The sequence below is a fragment of the Frankliniella occidentalis genome, unplaced genomic scaffold, assembly GCF_000697945.3.
Source record: "Frankliniella occidentalis isolate FOCC.00 unplaced genomic scaffold, Focc_3.1 Scaffold85, whole genome shotgun sequence".
Lineage (NCBI taxonomy): Eukaryota > Metazoa > Arthropoda > Insecta > Thysanoptera > Thripidae > Frankliniella > Frankliniella occidentalis.
In genome coordinates this window covers 574487-592798 of record NW_026267214.1, presented here as the reverse complement: position 1 = coordinate 592798, position 18312 = coordinate 574487, and the positions used below count along the sequence as shown (strand labels likewise).

The 18312-nt window shown below is 38.6% G+C and overlaps 2 protein-coding genes across 28 annotated transcripts in view; one reads left to right on the top strand and one right to left on the bottom strand.

Annotated features, from left to right (window-relative positions):
- LOC127749735 (sodium-coupled monocarboxylate transporter 1-like) overlaps positions 1–272 on the top strand; it is a 5270-nt gene extending 4998 nt beyond the window's left edge. Inside the window, exon 4 of the mRNA XM_052269197.1 lies at positions 198–272. Coding sequence (XP_052125157.1) covers positions 198–272 — 75 coding nt within the window. The remainder of the gene's footprint in view (positions 1–197) is intronic.
- Positions 273–1193: 921 nt separating this feature from the next.
- LOC113217712 (RNA binding protein fox-1 homolog 2) overlaps positions 1194–18312 on the bottom strand; it is a 129952-nt gene continuing 112833 nt past the window's right edge. For 8 of the 27 annotated variants that reach the window (XM_052269155.1, XM_052269170.1, XM_052269158.1 and 5 more), the window contains 12 exons: positions 16594–16749; positions 16467–16520; positions 11550–11642; positions 7463–7517; positions 6698–6718; positions 6262–6300; positions 4520–4685; positions 3678–3741; positions 3257–3277; positions 1562–1734; positions 1400–1463; positions 1194–1323 (listed from right to left, as the gene is read on the bottom strand). In XM_052269155.1, coding sequence (XP_052125115.1) covers positions 1279–1323; positions 1400–1463; positions 1562–1734; positions 3257–3277; positions 3678–3741; positions 4520–4685; positions 6262–6300; positions 6698–6718; positions 7463–7517; positions 11550–11642; positions 16467–16520; positions 16594–16749 — 951 coding nt within the window. In that variant the 3' untranslated portion in view covers positions 1194–1278. Of the gene's footprint in view, positions 1324–1399; positions 1464–1561; positions 1735–3256; positions 3278–3677; positions 3742–4519; positions 4686–5224; positions 5361–6261; positions 6301–6697; positions 6719–7462; positions 7518–11549; positions 11643–16466; positions 16521–16593; positions 16750–17110; positions 17489–18312 lie in introns of those variants that run through there. The other 19 variants (XM_052269180.1, XM_052269165.1, XM_052269166.1 and 16 more) reach the window with 19 other exon arrangements.

The window sequence follows — 18312 nt, the reverse complement described above, 5'->3', positions numbered from 1 at the left end:
GAATATAAAAACAATTTTCTTTTTGTTGGGAGCTATTGGAAGTGTCACAGGGGACCTGCCAGCTATGGACACTTGGCTTATGGTAAAACAAACCCGTCCAAGACTTACCACAAACAATCACAAAATCTAGAAACAAGAATCCTAGTGTTTAAATGAACATCCATTCTATCCTAAAAATATCCTCATCTGTGCAACAGCACTCCACACTGAGTTCCACCAATATAAATGGACTGTCAACATTCTATAACAAATACAGAGAGCTTCACCAGTAACCTGACAATGCAGGTTCTTATAAGAGTGCCCAGCACTGCTACAGTGGCATTGACTTAAGATACTAAAAAATAAAGAACACAACGCACAAATTAAGTTACTACAAGATACAAAATATGCAATACATCAATTAGGGAGGTATGTAATAATGTTAGGTAATGAACCAATTGGCATTCTGTTTGGGATACAAATATGTCAATATTTTAATGCTCATGGGTGTCGGGTACAGAGAGGAGCTTGTCATGTTGTTTCACATGTCTATAGCTAAACTATGGACAGATTTGTGCATGTTCCCACTCAACCTTATCATGTGCACCCTTTGCACAATCATGTACGCACAAGTTAATTCTACAGCCTTCACATATGTTGATCACCAATCATTATCACTTTAAACAAGGGCAAGTAAAGATTGACAGATAAGAGTTACCAATTAAATAATCATACAAAGAATATGCGTAGAGAGAATACAACACAAAAATATGTGATGAGAAAAAATACAATAGAAATAAAATACAATTTCTAGAAACAAAATATTGTACAACTGAAAATTACTTTTTTTAAAAAGAGAGTGAAGTTTATGTCTCAAAACATTAATAAAAATCATAAAACGAATAGAGAGAGTTGTGGGCAAGCTATGGCGAAGGGCACTTGCTAGCCCACTTGCAGTCTTGAGTATTCAAAACACCAGAGGATGGCGCCAGGTATCTCTAGTGTAACACTTGTCATACCTAAAAATAGTTGCATGAGATTCACACCTTCGGCGCTCGACCGCCTTCAACACACTTTAACACAATTACATGAAAATATTTTTGAGTGAGTGTTATGGATTGTAGTGCTGCGATCTAAGTGTCATTACGAGCCACACTAGCCTAGCTGCCAAAACATAAACTATAAACAAGATCATTCATGGCGATGGTAACAACTTTGGATGTGACAAGATACTTCAGATGACAAGTGACAAGAGTACTGTCTATTCTAATTGGATAGAGGCATATTCCTTTCAGTTCTTCAGTAAGGTGCAAATCGATTATATCCACTCCTATAGACAGCGGCCTGAAACAAGACATCAACGTCTTAAAATCATGTTCAGAGATCAAGACTTGCAGATTGTAAACTTTTGAGTACTTACTCCATAACTCGCCACAGGTCCAACTCCATGACTCAGGTACGGATCTGGGTATTCCCGGCCATAGCTACAAGAAGAATTGAAAGAAGCATAAAATATGAGAATAGACAACAAAAATATATTATTATCTGTCACATGAAAACCTGCAAGAATTTGGGTACTTACCCAGCTATTGTGGCATAACCAGCTGCAGGTTGAGAAGCTGCTGCATTATAAGCACGTGCAGCTGCTGCTGAGTAATTGGCAGCAGCAGCAACGTAACTAGCTTGTTGTGCTGATGACATTGGTGACTTCAACAGGGAGGAATTTGAAGCGGCAGCAGCAACTGCAGCAGCAGCCTAGAAAGTTCATACAACGTCATCAACAATTTGTGATTTGCAAGTTCTTTCAAAGAGGTTGAAGGCAGTTGAGTGTCACATGGTTTTACTGATCAAAGACACAAAATTTAACAAGTCCACACTTAAGAAAGTGGAAAACAATAGGAGAATATTCATTTAAGACATTTTACTGTAATTGATTCGCAATTAAAACTGTAAACTGGATCAGCCAAAATTATAACATATTTAAAGTGAATTATTATTCAACATGCAAGATATGACTGTTTCAGCTTTCAAATATGGTATGTGTCAATAAAACACAAGTGAAATTTTAACAATATTTTGGCGATAATTACATTTCCGCTTCCATTTACAACAAAACCACAAGCTCACAACAGTTCTTCGTCTCATGCATTCAAATATGGTACAGGAAGCAGATAAAGCTATCCCCAAACCATCACAACTTCAGTGTGCAGTGCATAAGTTTTAATGGGATTGGGCTACAAAGCATTATCAAGCAATTAGAATGGAGTGTAATCTGATCATCTTTTCATTGACTTAAGATTGAGGATGACCGCGGTCAAGGCATATTAGCAACCACTTTTATGACTCCAGCTAAGACAACAAAGTAATGTTTCTTCTTTAACTAACAGATATGTATTATCTATATCATTTACAAATATTAATCAATTAGATAAAAAAGTAGTAGAAAACTTCATTAGATATTTAAGTAGAGAAAAAAAAATCTACATGTTCCTAATGTTAAATGTTTGTCTAAGTTTCACTAGACAGTTTTTACTTATGTCCATGATATTGCTTTCATACCCCAAAATAAATGAGCACCGAGCCTCTAGAAACAGAGGGAGCAAGAAAGGACACGAAAGAAAAACAAACGTTCAAAGTATTCAAGACATGTTCAAAATCATGCATATTGTGCTGGCTCTCTTGAGGCAGCAGACAAGAATATGGCTGTCCCATCTGAAGCCAACTGTCCAGTCAAATGTACACACGAGTGAAACTACTAGAATTACGTGTCCAATTTGGCGATAAGACAAGCAAGAAGTTCCTACACTGCTTTAAGAGTAGATGAGGTGCAATGCTATCCTGAAAATACAGTTCAAATGTATATATGGCTCATTGCACAGCATGCTTCCTAGGCCCAGTGGCCTTGTGAGGTCCTCTTCACCCAGGACAAGCTGTTTCCATACAAAATACAGTAAGATAATTCTTCCAAAAAGCTGACATTTATGTGAAATTTGCTTTAGAGAACTTCAATACTCAGCCAATCTCAATTGTCTTCAAAGACAATGTATGCTAAGAATGTGAATTGTGAAAACATTCATCTACAGTAAGAGACAGCATTCCAGGGTACCACACTGCTTGACAAAATTCAGCCACCAAGAGTTAATACCAAACAGGCCTACATCCATGGCAAAACATTCTACCAGCGAGTGAGCGCTGGCATAATCAGGCCAGTTTCTAAAGCGGGAAAAGGATAGAAGGGGAGAAATTATTCATTCCCAAGATTTGAAATTGTCTTTACCTCTGATACGCAGGTTGCCGCCTGCCAACAAAAACCAGCTTTACTACACACTTTACTTCACATTAACAAATTTTGAGGAGTCTTATATTTTGAAAAGGTATTCAGCATGAATTATGATAGGTTAATGATAAATCCCTGAATTGCCTAACACATGAAATCTGAGTATGCCACTCGATGGAAGCCAGCAAAGAATGAAAGAAATGACAGTTGTACTCTTTAACAAAATAAGGAAACACCACATGTGCAAGATGTGTACATTTTTGTTCACATTGAATGTGTAAGTCTGATAAAACTTATTAATTTTTTTGTTTTATATGTGATAACTTCACTACCTTCATGTTCAATTAAGTATAAATGAAACAGGTTGCAAGCAACCATATCATTTGAAATTCGAGTTTTCATAAGCTCATGCACTGCTTACCTGTAATCTGAAGTTGTTGTCTGCTGCTGATGCAACTGCCAGGTACGGGTCGAAGTACATGCTGCTGTAACACAAGACAGTTTTGGTAAAGGAATTTGTTATTCCAATTGTGATTAAATTATAAAGGTTGATAGTTTAAGATATTAAATTATCTTTTTAATAGAATGAGTATATTCAATGATTGATCAATTTTTTTTGTCAGAGTTAAGGAGTGAATTTTTGAATATAAAAGTGAACTTTAAAGATACATTTATAATGACATGCGTTAAAAACAAGTGCGCTGAAATTCAGAATATCAAGAAACAACTCTAACAACCCTTTACCACAATAAGCCATGCTAAATGCGTACATAATTGGCTCTGCATGCGTCTTTCTCTCTTCAGTACAGTATTGGTACTAAGAGTTGAGTGTATTAAAACTACACAGAAATTCATACCATCTTTGGTGTGTTCTAAGAAAACAGCTAACTGCTTCTTAAGATAAGAGCCATTGCTACACAATAATTTTGTTGATGAAAGCAAGTTTAAATAAAGTATGAGATTTTCTACAGAGCTACACAGGAAGATTTAGTGCCAGTTAAGACAAGGTTATCAAACCATATTCCACTCCAATGTCAATTTCTATAATACTTACAGCGACACTAAGTTGGTGTTGATATATGATTTGCATTTAAAATTTTCATAGGTAATAAATAAATTATTACAAAATTATTGCTTTACTTATAAGAAAAAAATAAAAAATAAAACTGAAGGACTTGCTTGTCCTACTTTACCCCGTCTGAAATTTATAAAATGACAAGTACATGTGTTCCTGGCGACAATTATTGCTCGCCCCTTACTTACGCTGGATATCCCTGCAGGGCAGTCGCAGCAGCTGCTGCAGCCAAGGGTGCAGGGTGCCTAGCATATGCAGCAGCAGCTGCTGCTGCAGCCGCCGCTGCCGCAGCGGCTGGGAATGAAGAACGCGTTGCCCGCCCACGCTGGATGGCTACACCACGAAGTGCCGCTGCTACACACAAACCACGCCATGCAAGGTCAAGCAATAAATGTGGTTAAAAACGCCACGCCAACCACTGCGCATTTTAGGCATGCCACTAAGTCAACAGTGCGACACATGGTTAGGGAGTTGGCAGGACACAGAAATGCTGTTTAAAAAGAAATCAACTTCCTTATTTGTTTTTTAACTGAGTAATTTACATTTGCGTATAGACTTTGGTAATATACTAATTGTAGACTGACTGACTCAGAAAATGAAACTAAGAACTGTACAGAGTCAGCACCTCATCAAAGCCATAAGAAGTCAACAAAGCATGCTGCCAAAGAGGAAGATGAAAGCCAAACAAACAGCATTCCCAGTCTCTAAAATCTAACACAGTTTACCATCAGAAAACAACAGGTCAATAGAAGTGTCTACATACATACAAACAAAGCATACAGAGGAAAACAACATGCAGATTGGCGATTGGTTTTGGTGCAGCGTGAAAACACAAGAAACATGTTAATAATGTGCTACTGCCGCCACGCTACAGCACTGCCTCTTGCTACTACCTCCGGCGCGCTGTTCGCGGCGTTAGGACCATGGGTGCTGCCGCCGCCGCCGCTGCTGCGGCTGTACTGGGACTGGCGGCTAAAGGGGTTGCTGACGCCCCGAGGAGGCTCCATGGGACAGTAGGCAACCTAAACCCTGTACCAACACTCAACAGTTCAGCGACACCACCATCTGTGGGCCCCACAGGCCACAATTCCCTTGTGAAGAGCACAATGCATTTTCCCAATAAGAAAAAAAAAAACATGGTTAACAAAGAACGCCACATTAGACTTTTTAAACTTCAGAAAAAAAGGCGTTAACTTTATTAACAACATGTTTGCAGACACAAACAACTTCATTCTCCATACATGACAAACAGCAGTGGTAAATATTCCAAAAGCAAACTGCATTTCTGATTTTATGATTTCCACAACATTCAATACCACTGTTTTAGTTAATTCTCAAATTTGAGAAAAGTGGCATGCTCAATTAATTTACATGGCTCATCATGTCACACAATTTAAGGGACGTAACTGTAGATCATGCACAGCAATAGACCAAGCTGAAAAGAGAACATGACTTTTTTCATCCCCCCTCATATGCACTTCAATTCAATTACCCTATTTGGCTGAAACATTTTTTGTGGACTATGATAGATGTACTTAGTTATTGAGTATTGAAACACTGGTGATAAAACCAAAAATAAAAGTAGGCAGCTTTCCAGAAAAAATAAACCAGACAAAGTTAACTACATGCCACACTGAATCACAGATATTCAGTGCAGGGTTGCCTGAAGGTCTGTAGAAGTACATCAATTACTCAAATATTTATCAAAAAGCCTATTTGTTCAAAAAATTCAAAGTGGTATGTACTGGGAAAATAGTGGTTTTGATTAATTTGTTTGATTGCTGCTGATGCAGAGCATTTAATGATTGCAAAGTTCAAAACAGGAATTTCTTCCCTCTTGGGCAATGTAGTGCAGAGAAACAAAAGCCTTTAACATATTTCTAAAATGAATATAGAGTATAAAAGTAATAATTTGAAGCTGTTACGTTACCTTGTGTTGGGCTGAACATCGCTTGGTCTACTGCTGCTCCTATGGAACAAATAGAACACAAACCATTAGCATTCCGATTGGGCAAGCAAAAATATTGATTTTTCATACACAAAAGTATCATACATTTATGCTTCAGATTAAATGTTAGTGTATGCAAGTAAAAAATTTATGAAGCCTCAAATACTAATTCAGCTAACCTGACCATGCAATTTCAATTTGTAACTTTTCATCATATTTGTTTTTGTTTAAAATGCTGTCATATAATGTTCTCTCTTTTAATGATAGACACCAAAAAACCTCACATGCTGTTAGAACCAAACATACAATTGGTCTGATCAAAGTTTTAACTAAAAAAATAAGTTTTCAAACTTTTCAGTAATGAAATGGCATGCAACTTGTGTGCTGAAAGCTGAGAGCAAGTGGATAGGACACCTACCCTCGGGCCACTGCACGCACACTGCAAACAACAACAAGCATACATCTTAGCTACCAAACAAAATATGAAGACAACACTTGTATTTCTGAAGACAAGTGTTTTGCATTTGGCATAAAAGCAAATCCCCACCAACACCTATCCCCACAAAGAAAATACACTGCATTACACTAATGATATTGAGGAGAGAATAAAGGAAAAGACATTGCCTGTTGGTCCCAGTATGTACTTGTATCACAAAATCAAAGAACATGCACTACAAGAACGCTCTGAGCAATGTTTAGAGTGCAATTACATTGCGTAAACATCAAAATGAATCAATTGCTACTAAACAGATTTGGGTACCCCAAGAAAACACTACAGAGCAAATAACAAGAAATTAATGGTTGGTGAGCATAAAAATGGATGAAATTTAGATACATACTACAGAGTAATCTTTTCACCAACAAATGCATGCAGAACGATATTTAGAGAAAATAAAGACTAGCGGATGGTAAAAATCAAATGGAATAAGATAGATTTAAACAATTTATATTGTCTTGAGAAGAGTAAATCTTAAGTAAAATGAGACACCCAGAAAAAAAGAGACTTTTTTAAAATTTAAAGCGATAAACTTAGTGCCAACACACCATGTCGGTTAAAAAAAGAAAGAAAGAAAAAGTTTAAAACACCAACTAATTTTCACCCAACCACAAATTAAGTACAATAGAAGCTATATACATTGAAATAGCATAAGCATTACAGAGATAAAAATTTAAATACACTTACCGCTAGGTACTGTAGGTGCCTTCTTTGTCTGAACTCTCGCAGTTGCATTATTCACCTGTTATCATTGCAAAACAAACAGTGAGTCAAACAAGAAAGTCTCTCTTCTAAAATCTTAATCTTGATGTAAAATTTAAATTGATTTTACTCCCTAGTAGTTATTTTTTGTGAGGCGCAGTTCAACCACATATCTTGTGGCAAGGTACGTAACAGTTTAAGTACATAGAGCAAAAAATAATTTGATTGTAATCATGGACTGCAATCATCTTAATGTGTTTCAGAAAAGTTTGAAAAAATTAAAATATGGAAAAAAAAAAAAATAATTAAGTAATAGATACTAAATAACAAATTACTTCGCAGAACTTGAACACCTCACAAAATTGATCTTATAGCTATTGACAGGCCATGAGTTTTAATATTTAAAACTGACATTGACGAATGAAAGAAAATAATTTAGAAAGGCTATTGGCCTGTCAAAATCCCCTCAAGAAACACACAGACTGATGGAAGGCAGATATCAAATCTAGATATAATAATTTTAGTGATAGTAAATGCCAGAAACTGATGGCAAACCAAAAGCTCTCTTTAAAGCACAAAAGTTCAGTCAGTATGTGTGAATATTAAAGGGATAACTTATCTATTTTATAGTTACTCGAAGATAAGAGGCCAAGTCGCAATGCTCTGCCTACCACTAGAAGGCCTAGGTCCCCAGGAGCCATGCGATGCTACATACACTGCCAATCAGTTTGTTGAATTTAACTTGAGTACAAATAGACTAAACTGATGTGAATCACAATAATAGGATTAAAATACTACATAGAAAATATTAAACTTGCAGTTAATACTTTCTTTTTTTTCCAAGAAGTGAGCACATATTGAAGATAAAAAATAACCAAAGACAATAATCTAAGACTGGCAGTGATGCGCACTTCCTACACAATAGAAGTAAGCTGTGTTATGGGGTAGATGTGTGATGTATGTTGTACTGACAGAAAAAGAAGAGCGACACCTATAGAAGGGTACACAGTGATGCTACATCGAGGGGTCTAGCGGTAGATAACCAAAAGTTAACTGAATCCTCAAAGGAAAAACTTTCCTTAAAAAATAAAATAAGAGAAAAAGACATGAATATGAATTCATCGGAGGTGAGTTCTAAGTAAGGTAAGGGGAAGAATAGATAAATCCTATTAAAAGTCTTCTGGTAGGAAAGTAGAGAATTACAAATGCAATTTTTTTCAATTTATATCAGGGGAGCAGAGCGTGTACTTTCATCACTTTCATATGGGGATACAGCACTCGCAAAGCAGCCAGGCTACTAACTACAACCCTTTCGAGTCCCAAGTTAAAAGAAAAGAACACCAACGGAAAATAAAGGAAACACCTAGTTGGATACTTCTTGAAAGACCCATATTAAAGGTTTTCATTGTAAGGACTCGAAAGGAAGAAAAATTTTACAATTCTCTTTCTTAAATCTGATTTGTCAAACTCGAAGTGCATACATGCATTACACTGAAAATCAACAAAGCTTTGATCAGACTATTGTCAGATTTTATGCTGCTGTTTATACAGTATAAAGTCTGTGTGCAAAGAAAGAGCAAGACATGTCCAATACCAACAGAATAGAAATGTAACACAGTGGACTCAACTCTACATTTTAATGAATATAAGCCGACAATTTACTTCAATTTAAATATATGGAAGCTTTGAAACTTTGTCTACAATGTTAGTTTAGGAAGAGCAGTATGTTGGCTGGTTGTCTAGTGTTAGGTGTTAGATCAGTGTAAAGTGGGATATGCGTGAAGAGAAACCAAGTGAATTGTATGTGATTATTTGATAATGCTCTCACTTATAATTGATCACATACACAAAATGAGATTGCTCTCACGCATGTGTTAGGATATGCTCGTGGAAGAGAGGAAACATCATACAGCATACACACATCTCAAAAGAAAGGAAAAAAAAAGGAAAAAAAAAGAGGTAGTTGAATTAAATCAAATTAGGATTCAATAGTGACATGTCTTACCTCGGGAACTCCCCCTGTCCCAGGACTGTACCGTACCGTACTATAACTTTCATTCATCGGCACTTAATAGAGGCCGTCTAGAGAGGTGAGAGCAACATAAAATATTGGAATACTGACATATCAACTTGGCAACTTACTCACTAATAGTGGGACGCAGTGAAGAGAGGGACACAAATCCCTGTCTTCACTCTGTCCTCAGTCTTAAATTTAACATCTTACAACTAATAAAAAAGCAAAGGAATATCAAACATAACAGGGAATAAGAAAAACAAAATCAGTTAAAAATATTATAAAATATTGGTAAAAGTGTGGTAAACCAAAATAAAAATGTAACAGAGTTGGAAATGACCGGGACAAACATTGACACTTGTAATAGCAAAACTTTTCAAATTTTGTCACCCTCATATTTGATATTCCTCTGCTACTAAAATCTAGATGTAAGTGAGGAGGGTGAGGTAGGTGAAAGGGTGAGGTGGTTGAGATAGGGGTGAAAGGGTAAGGCCAGATGGCAAGGTGGGTGAGGTAGCGTGAGGCGTGATATATATCCCTTATACATGTGCACAGGACATGAGACACACTGATAACACTTGTGAAAATCTCCAGTGCCAGGAATTAGCTATCCTTAGCAATGCAGGTGTTTCAAGAAATGAAAAGAGTCTGCTATAGTTAATACTTCAGAAAGAACATAATGGAGACAATATCATAGGCATCTTAATTCTTCACACATGCCCGACATTATCACACATTATTTTCAGCCCTCCCCTACATATAAATAGATATAAATGGAATTGATTGACATTTATTACTAGAGCAAGAGATCCTTACTGCATAGCACTGATCTTGTGAACATTGGTCACAGTCTGATACAGTATTGATAGACATAACACAAAAAAACACAGGGCAGAGAATGGACAGATAGGTTTGATAAAGACATAAAATATTTTATCAAAATTGACTGCTCAATTTCTCCCTGCAATTTGTGAAAGGCTTCCGTAACACTGCATGTTTCATTTCTTTGCTTAGAAATCTGCACACTGCATCAATTCAAAGCAAGCATGCAGATCTTGTTACAGACCAATATACAACAAAACACTCATGCTTCCAAAGATATTACTGGTGAGATTCAAGGAGTGGGACTAAAGCCCTGCTATACCATCAATGCATCTCTCACTACTGCACATGAATATGAATAAGGGGTGTAGAGGGAAAGAGAAAGAAGACAAAGGGAACAAAACCAGAACAGCCCTTAAGATTATCACTTCTAGACGGGAACAGCTGTTCTGTTCATCCACATGCTATTCAAGCTGTCCGTCAGCTAATGTAGAGCCCCAGGCGAAGGGGCAGCAAAATGCACAATCGCTACTCACACACCAGACACTGTGGTCTTCCAATAAAGCCAAGGCTCTCATTAGCACTAAATTATGCACAAATAGCAAAGTATTTACATTACATGGAAGCCATTCCCATGTAACGCTACGTAGTATGCCACCATGCCTTGAGGCCTTCGTTAAAATCTGCCTACAGTTATGAGTTTTCATAGCAAACAATTTCATAAAAGATATATTAAACTTCATATGAAAGCTATTGATGACACTATCAAGAGACCACTTTGCCCAAGCAGAAGTAGGAAGTCCACAACTGTATGACTACCACAAAGGTGCAATCCTGGCTCATAACATAATGCATATGAAAGATGCTTGCTCTCCTACTAAAGCAATGCACCCCACTCAGTGCAGAGGAATATGTTACACTGGCCCAATAAATTTTAACCCTGGCACTTTGGGAAGCACCATTTATAATAGCCTATCCATTTACTCATCATGGGGCATGTCCACGTTTCATGATAGAATTAAGGGCGGTTCTGGGTGAGAGGAAGAGAGGAAATGTGAGGATGGGTAGAGAGGTAGAAGGAATTGTTGCTGAGGATTGGCGGAGGGAACTTTTTTCGTTTTCTCTTTTTTTTAAAAAGGAAAATAAAAACGCATGTTACAGAGTTAAAAATTGAGTGCTACCACAGAAAATAGTTGCTTTTCTCTTTTTGGTATATAAGATAGAGATCATGCACACCTCTATCTTTCTCCCCTCAACCACGGTGCCGTGTAGTCGCTCTCGTGCGCGGTCCGCATCAGCACTATTTGCGAATGTTACAAAACCGAATCCCTGCATGCAAGACAGACAAAACATGCATTAAAAAACTTTGCTGGCGCATAAAAACAACGTGCAACAAAAAAAATTAAACATGTATGCAATGTAAATATGATGAATACAAGAATATTTGACAAAAAAAAATATGATTAGAAATATCAGATCAGATTCAACAATGGGATACCCGCTGAAATAAAGTGGCTTATGCTTTCTGGATGATTTGCTATATTCTAGAGTAAAAATTTAGTATAGAAGGCACTGTCTAAGAAATGGAAAACTAGAAACAGTATTGCCATGAAAAAAAATTTGGAATCATGGTTTTCCATGATGTTGATCTTTTTAAATATGCGCATAGATGTGGTAAATGATTTAAGCAGTTAATCTCAAATACAAGCATGTCATTCGGATTACATGTGAAAAGAATAAGAAAGAAAATCTGCACATCAGCCCAAGAATAGTAGGAAATGAAATTCAATATGGGCAAAGTAGTTGTAGAGATCCCTCTGAGATAGGCTGTCCATACACATGCTGTGTTGATACAAGCAATCAAATCTAATCAGATAGAAGCTCGACGAGACCAAAAATAGTTGGGTCCCAGATAGAATTTTATAGAATAGAAACCTTCCAAATGAATTAGTTAAATCATAAATGCGCATCTCATAACAATTACCCTAAGAAAGGGGAAAACTAGAAGTGCCCGCCATGTATTCTGCTGCAGTGAAATGCTTTAGTGTGTCTAGGAGGTTTCTGTATGGGCGATCCCAATACAGATCAGCTATACATTAATATGACAAAAAATGAATAAGATATTCAAATGTTATATATATTACTCATGTTAAAAAGAAAAATAAATTATTTGACTTCAACCTTGGACTTCAACAATATCTAGGATAAATAAATTAAAAATTGCTTTGGGAGAAAAGAAATTGAATGGAAGAGCCCAGAAATGAAATAGAAATATTACAAGGTGAAAGAATATGGCAATCCTAATCTCGGCGCCAGCAAGTCTCAAGCTTAAGTTGCATCACCTCACATTACTTATTACCGAATAAGAGGTGCGAATTACAGAAATAAAAACACACACAAGAAAATATGTAAAAATAAAAAAAACAAACATTTCACTCAGCAAAGTTTGACAGTTTTCTAACTAAGAAGGGGGAGAGAGAAGCTCGTGGCAATTGGCAACACAAACATTCACACACATTGTGTCCTAGCTAGAGACTTCCAATTCCTTCTTCACTACACAAGAAACAAGAAAAGTCAAGTGGACAAGTAAACAAAAATAAGGTGTTTCAGCATGTGAACAGCAGTTTCCAAACAGACATACATAAAACATTGTGTGTAGTGAAGACCTGGAAAAGGCCCCTCTAGGCATAGCTATTGGGAGCACTACCTCTGATCCATAGCTCAGCACCACAGTCTCAACAAGTTCCATTTAAAAGACTAATGGTCATCACCCATCACTTATATCAGACACCACTGTTGTCAATGCTCATCCCTGTTTGCCATACAGCTGAACGCAGCGAAGTCACATTGGCTATTTTGTCCTAGATAATGCAATCAGCACTGTTTTCATGCCATTGGAACTGTTGAACTTGGACTATGCCAGGAATAAGGTCTCCACATACATTGGTTGTACTTAGCATATTTCAAGTGATAAAAACAAAAAAATAGAAAATATATTTGTACAGCATTAGTATGAAATGCCAAATTTTCTTTGCTGCTCTCTACTTGCTGCTATTTACACTTTGCAAAAATATCACTTGTTATGAAAGTCAGTATGTACGTGGTACCAAGAGGAAACCAATGGCGTTCAGCAAATTAATTTCACAATGCAAGAAAGAGGAAAGCATGAATAAGTATAATTTGTACTACCAAAAGTTGCACAGAGAGAACCATACAATCCTTTAGAGGAAGCCACAAGCTCAGACATTAATTGTTAACTGTCCTGTGTCATCACACTAATTATGAATCATTACATAGGAAGACTCTGCTAAACACCAAAGAAATCCTGCACATTACTGGGGTAGCATATCACATGGTTTTCTACCCAGGCGCAACATAGCAGAACACTCTCAAAGAAGCGGGGTTTGTTAATGTTACGGGCGCTCTCTACGGATGCTGATAATCCCAGAAAGCCAACTTAATACAAGGGTCAATGTGATGACTATCGATGAACCTCTTCAAAGTTTGACTCTTTCAAAGAGATTACAATGACAGAAACCATCTGACACATTGTATATATTTGACTAACAAGGGAACCCCACCAAGTGTAAATTCCCGATTTTCATTCTACTTTGGGAAATTGTTGGTCTAAATATGTCATCGAAGGACACATCAAAGATTTTTGCTTAAATTCATATTTAGGGGTCATTTTGGGTATTTGTTCAAAAAGCTGCTATTTCAATTATTTTTTAAAACTTTCAAGAATGCTTCCTAAGAGGTAACTCGTCAAATTGCGGCCCTCTGGGCGAAAATTTCGTCCGTTTTGCTCTATCTAAAGCCGTTTAGGCGCTACCGCCACGTTTAGGAGGGGAAATGTCCGGGAATCACTAGGGCTTAAGAGAAGCGGTTGTAAAAAGCAGTCCCACAAAAAATGTTATAAAACAAAAGTTGTAGAAAAATGAAAGCTCTTTAACTTTTGTTTTATAACATTTTTTGTGGGACTGCTTTTTACAACCGCTTCTCTTAAGCCCTAGTGATTCCCGGACATTTCCCCTCCTAAACGTGGCGGTAGCGCCTAAACGGCTTTAGATAGAGCAAAACGGACGAAATTTTCGCCCAGAGGGCCGCAATTTGACGAGTTACCTCTTAGGAAGCATTCTTGAAAGTTTTAAAATATAATTGAAATAGCAGCTTTTTGAACAAATACCCAAAATGACCCCTAAATATGAATTTAAGCAAAAATCTTTGATGTGTCCTTCGATGACATATTTATACCAACAATTTCCCAAAGTAGAATGAAAATCGGGAATTTACACTTGGTGGGGTTCCCTTGTAAGCCCTTGCTGCACCCAGGAGGTCACATGAGTAAATTATAACAGTACACAAGAGACAGACACAGAACTGGTCCAGCTTCATGATAGTAATTAGCTCCACAATCTAGATAATAATTAGGAAAAAGAGAAAATATTACAGTAAAAACCTAAAAAAAGGAGACAAAATAAACCTCCTGGGTGCTTTACTATATTCACACCCCATCACCATTCGCATTCTAGGCCACATTGTAGTGCTTGAGTCTCCCCCTTGATTAAACACAAACTTGAGCCACAACTATTAATTAAAATGCTTTGGTGAATGTGGGAAAATCATCACAATCCATAGTGACATTTGATTTCACACTCTAAAAGCCACGAAGCTGTGAATAAAAAGCCGCAAACTGTATAGAAGGCTAGATTTTTTCTGTAATTTTGAGGCGCAAGATGAACTGATTTTGCTATTCTTTTAGAAAGCAAAATGACATTACTTGGACATATTTCAATGATTGAAGACTGTATCTTGCGCATCTAAACCACAAATCTTATGTACATACACTGTGCAAACAATTAGGCTCAAATGGAACATGAAAACTCCTTTATATCTTTCTTCAAATCTGCTTCTGCATAGAAGGCATATACTACAGCATTCAATTTTCTACGATTCAGACAAAATTCTGCATAAAATGCACCTTTAAACTAAAGATGAGGAAAACAATCAGGGAGTAAGGCACAGCCTTATCCAATTGACATCAAGAGGCATCAAAACTTTTTAAGGACATGAAAATACAGTATATTCAAAGGTGCCAATGTATAAGAAAAATGCCACAAGTAAAGCGCCATTATGAAGCAACAGTCATCAGTTCAACATCTAGCCAAAGGAGAATATGTAGTTAGTAAACTTATTCTACTGAGCATGTATCTGCCATAATAGCATTCCCTTCAACTGAAAACAAAATGATTAAGAGAGCTATTTAGGAAGTAATGCAAAAGTGTGCAAGTAGAAGCAATGTTGGTTGGTTTGGATGAACAAATAAAACATGAATACCTCTCATGCTTCTAAGTGCTGTTTTCTAACTCTAAAACTAGAAGTCTATAAACAGCTTGATTATGGTATTGATGTAATGATAAAATACAGTTGATGACCAAAAAGCTCAATACAAATTTGGTCATGTCCCATTCCATTTGAGAATTTGAGAAACTAACACTGAGCTAAACAATGCTTCTACTTGCACCAATGTCATTCTCTGCACTCATGTAGTCAAAAATAATAAAAAAAATAAAAAAATAAAAAAAGGAAAATGGCAAAGACTACATTGAAAACAGAAAATAACACCGAATTACAAGTTCAGTAACAGATATGGTTCTTGCAATTAATTCACTTTCAAATATTCTTTACTGTAAATGATTGCAAAGCATATGTAAAATTAAATTGGATGTCTGTTCAACTGTCATCAAAATTGTAGTTATGTTTCAGGTGAAAGAACAATTACAAGAACCAAACAGCAACAGGGTGCCCTTAAAGAATTTTGAACTGATAGATAGAGAAAAGTATATATATGTATAAAGTATATATATGATATTAACAAAAGTAAAATGAACGGCACCAGTCAATAAATACTGATGGTAATGCTGATGGAAAGGTTATGTCATAAATTCTCTATCAACAATTCAAATAAATCTTTATCAATAAATCTGCAAACAGATCAAACATTTCACCACAGATATAATGAGGAAATTTAAATCAATGCATCAGAGATAGATTGAAATCAAAATTGATGACTGTCTCAAATCATGACAATTTAAAATAAGTTTTGATCATGGTAATTGAAATGTTAAAAGAAAAATTGAGTAGGAATCTTACCTTAGATCCCCGTTCATTAAAAATAATTTCAACATCCAGAATGGGCCCAAATTGCTGAAATAAAAATACAACCAATAAATATTTGTTATAACTCAATACACTTGCAAATTTGTGATATAATACTTACTCCAAACATTGCCCGTAGATCAGGGTCTCTGAATCTGAAGGGAATGTTAGAGACATGTAGTCTCTTAGGAGGCTGTTCACCGGCTTTAACCAGGGCTGATGCAGCGCTTTGAGGTGATGCTTGTCTTGCTGGTTGTTCTGCTTCTGGCTCTGTTTGCTGTAAACAGACAATGACAACCATAAGAATTCCTCACATAACATGTAGTTTCACTGGTTAAGAAGCGCTAAACATTCCACAAATCAAGAGGCCAGGTCAAAGGCGCAAAACACCACTAAATGTAAAATGGGGATGTTCACTGTGGGAATGGGAAAAAGTGGGCAGTCAGCAGACACATGGTGTTGGAACACTACACACCATGCACCACATCCTCATCCCCTCCATTGACCACGCGACGGCAAGTCGCCCGGCCCGAAGACTGGCAGGCAGAGGCTAATAAGACAATTAAAAATGACACGCCAACTAGGGCCGCCTGCTGGACAGGGCCGGGCGGCGCACGATGGGTCCTAACGGTCCTAACCTTATTTTCGTCGGGGTTCTCGAACTCGAACTCCCCCTTCACGCCCTTCTCCCTTTCGTCGCCCTCCTCCTCCTCCTCCTCCTCCTTCGACTCGTGCTTCACTCCCTCCGCGTCCATGGCTGTCAACACGGGTATGAACCTCGGCGCATGTCCTCGCGGCGGACAAGGGTCACTACTCTCGCCCTGCGCGACGCGACTTGACTCGATACGATAATGATGACCGGGACCGGGACTGGCCGTGCCGTCTGGCCTGCTGGCCTGATCTATCTCGTCTGATGCGTCGCGCTGTTGCAGCGGTGGCGGCAGCCAACTAAACGAAAACGAAAACGAACAGAACGACGAGACGACCGCGCCGCGCGCGCCGCACTACCCGCGACCAGCCGCGACACGGGCATTCACGAACACGAAACATGCGCTGGCGTGCGTGCCGAGCCCAGCCGAAGAGATGAGAGAGAGGGGTGAGTGGCGCCATCTGCAGCCGCGAGCGCGCAGCGGCACGCGCGGGGTCTCTGCCGCGGCAGAGCCCCGCGGAGTATCGCCAGAAGCCAGACCCAGGGAATGAATGACTCTACTTTGTCACCGGAACGTACGGCATTCCAGAGTGGATGGAAATCACCTCGAGAGAAATTCCAACCAACGCGAAAGGTGTAATAGCTGTACGACAGCATGCGGCGTACGCCTGGTAGACAGGCCGCCTAGTTACGCGCGACCCAGATATCTTTCGTCTCAATTGTCTGCCCTTTAATGATGATGACTGACGACGGCTCCAGCGCGCGGCCGGCATCAATGACCAGGCCGGGTTGGGCCGTACTACCGGGGCGGGCCGGGGCGGGTCTCGGGAGCGGCAAGGAGAAGCGATAGTGTGTCCGCGTCGAATCACGCCTCTCAAAACGACGAGAGGGAACTCGGTCGCACTGAAAGCGGTCCTCGAGGAATATCCCGGCAGCCACACCGCGCTCCGGGAGCGAGAGAAAAAGAGAGCGGGAGAGGGAGAGAGTACGCGCCGGGAGGAGAGAAAGAGACGACAACGCGCGAGGGAGAGAGTGAGACGGATCAATACAGCCGCCACAGCACAGCACAGCTAGCGCGCCGCCGCCCGCCGAGGACGCCTCTCTGTTTTCCCACGTGCTCGGGACACACGGACAATCCCGTGGCGCCCCCGCCGCGCCCCCGCCGCGCCCCCGCCGCGCCCCCGCCGGTGC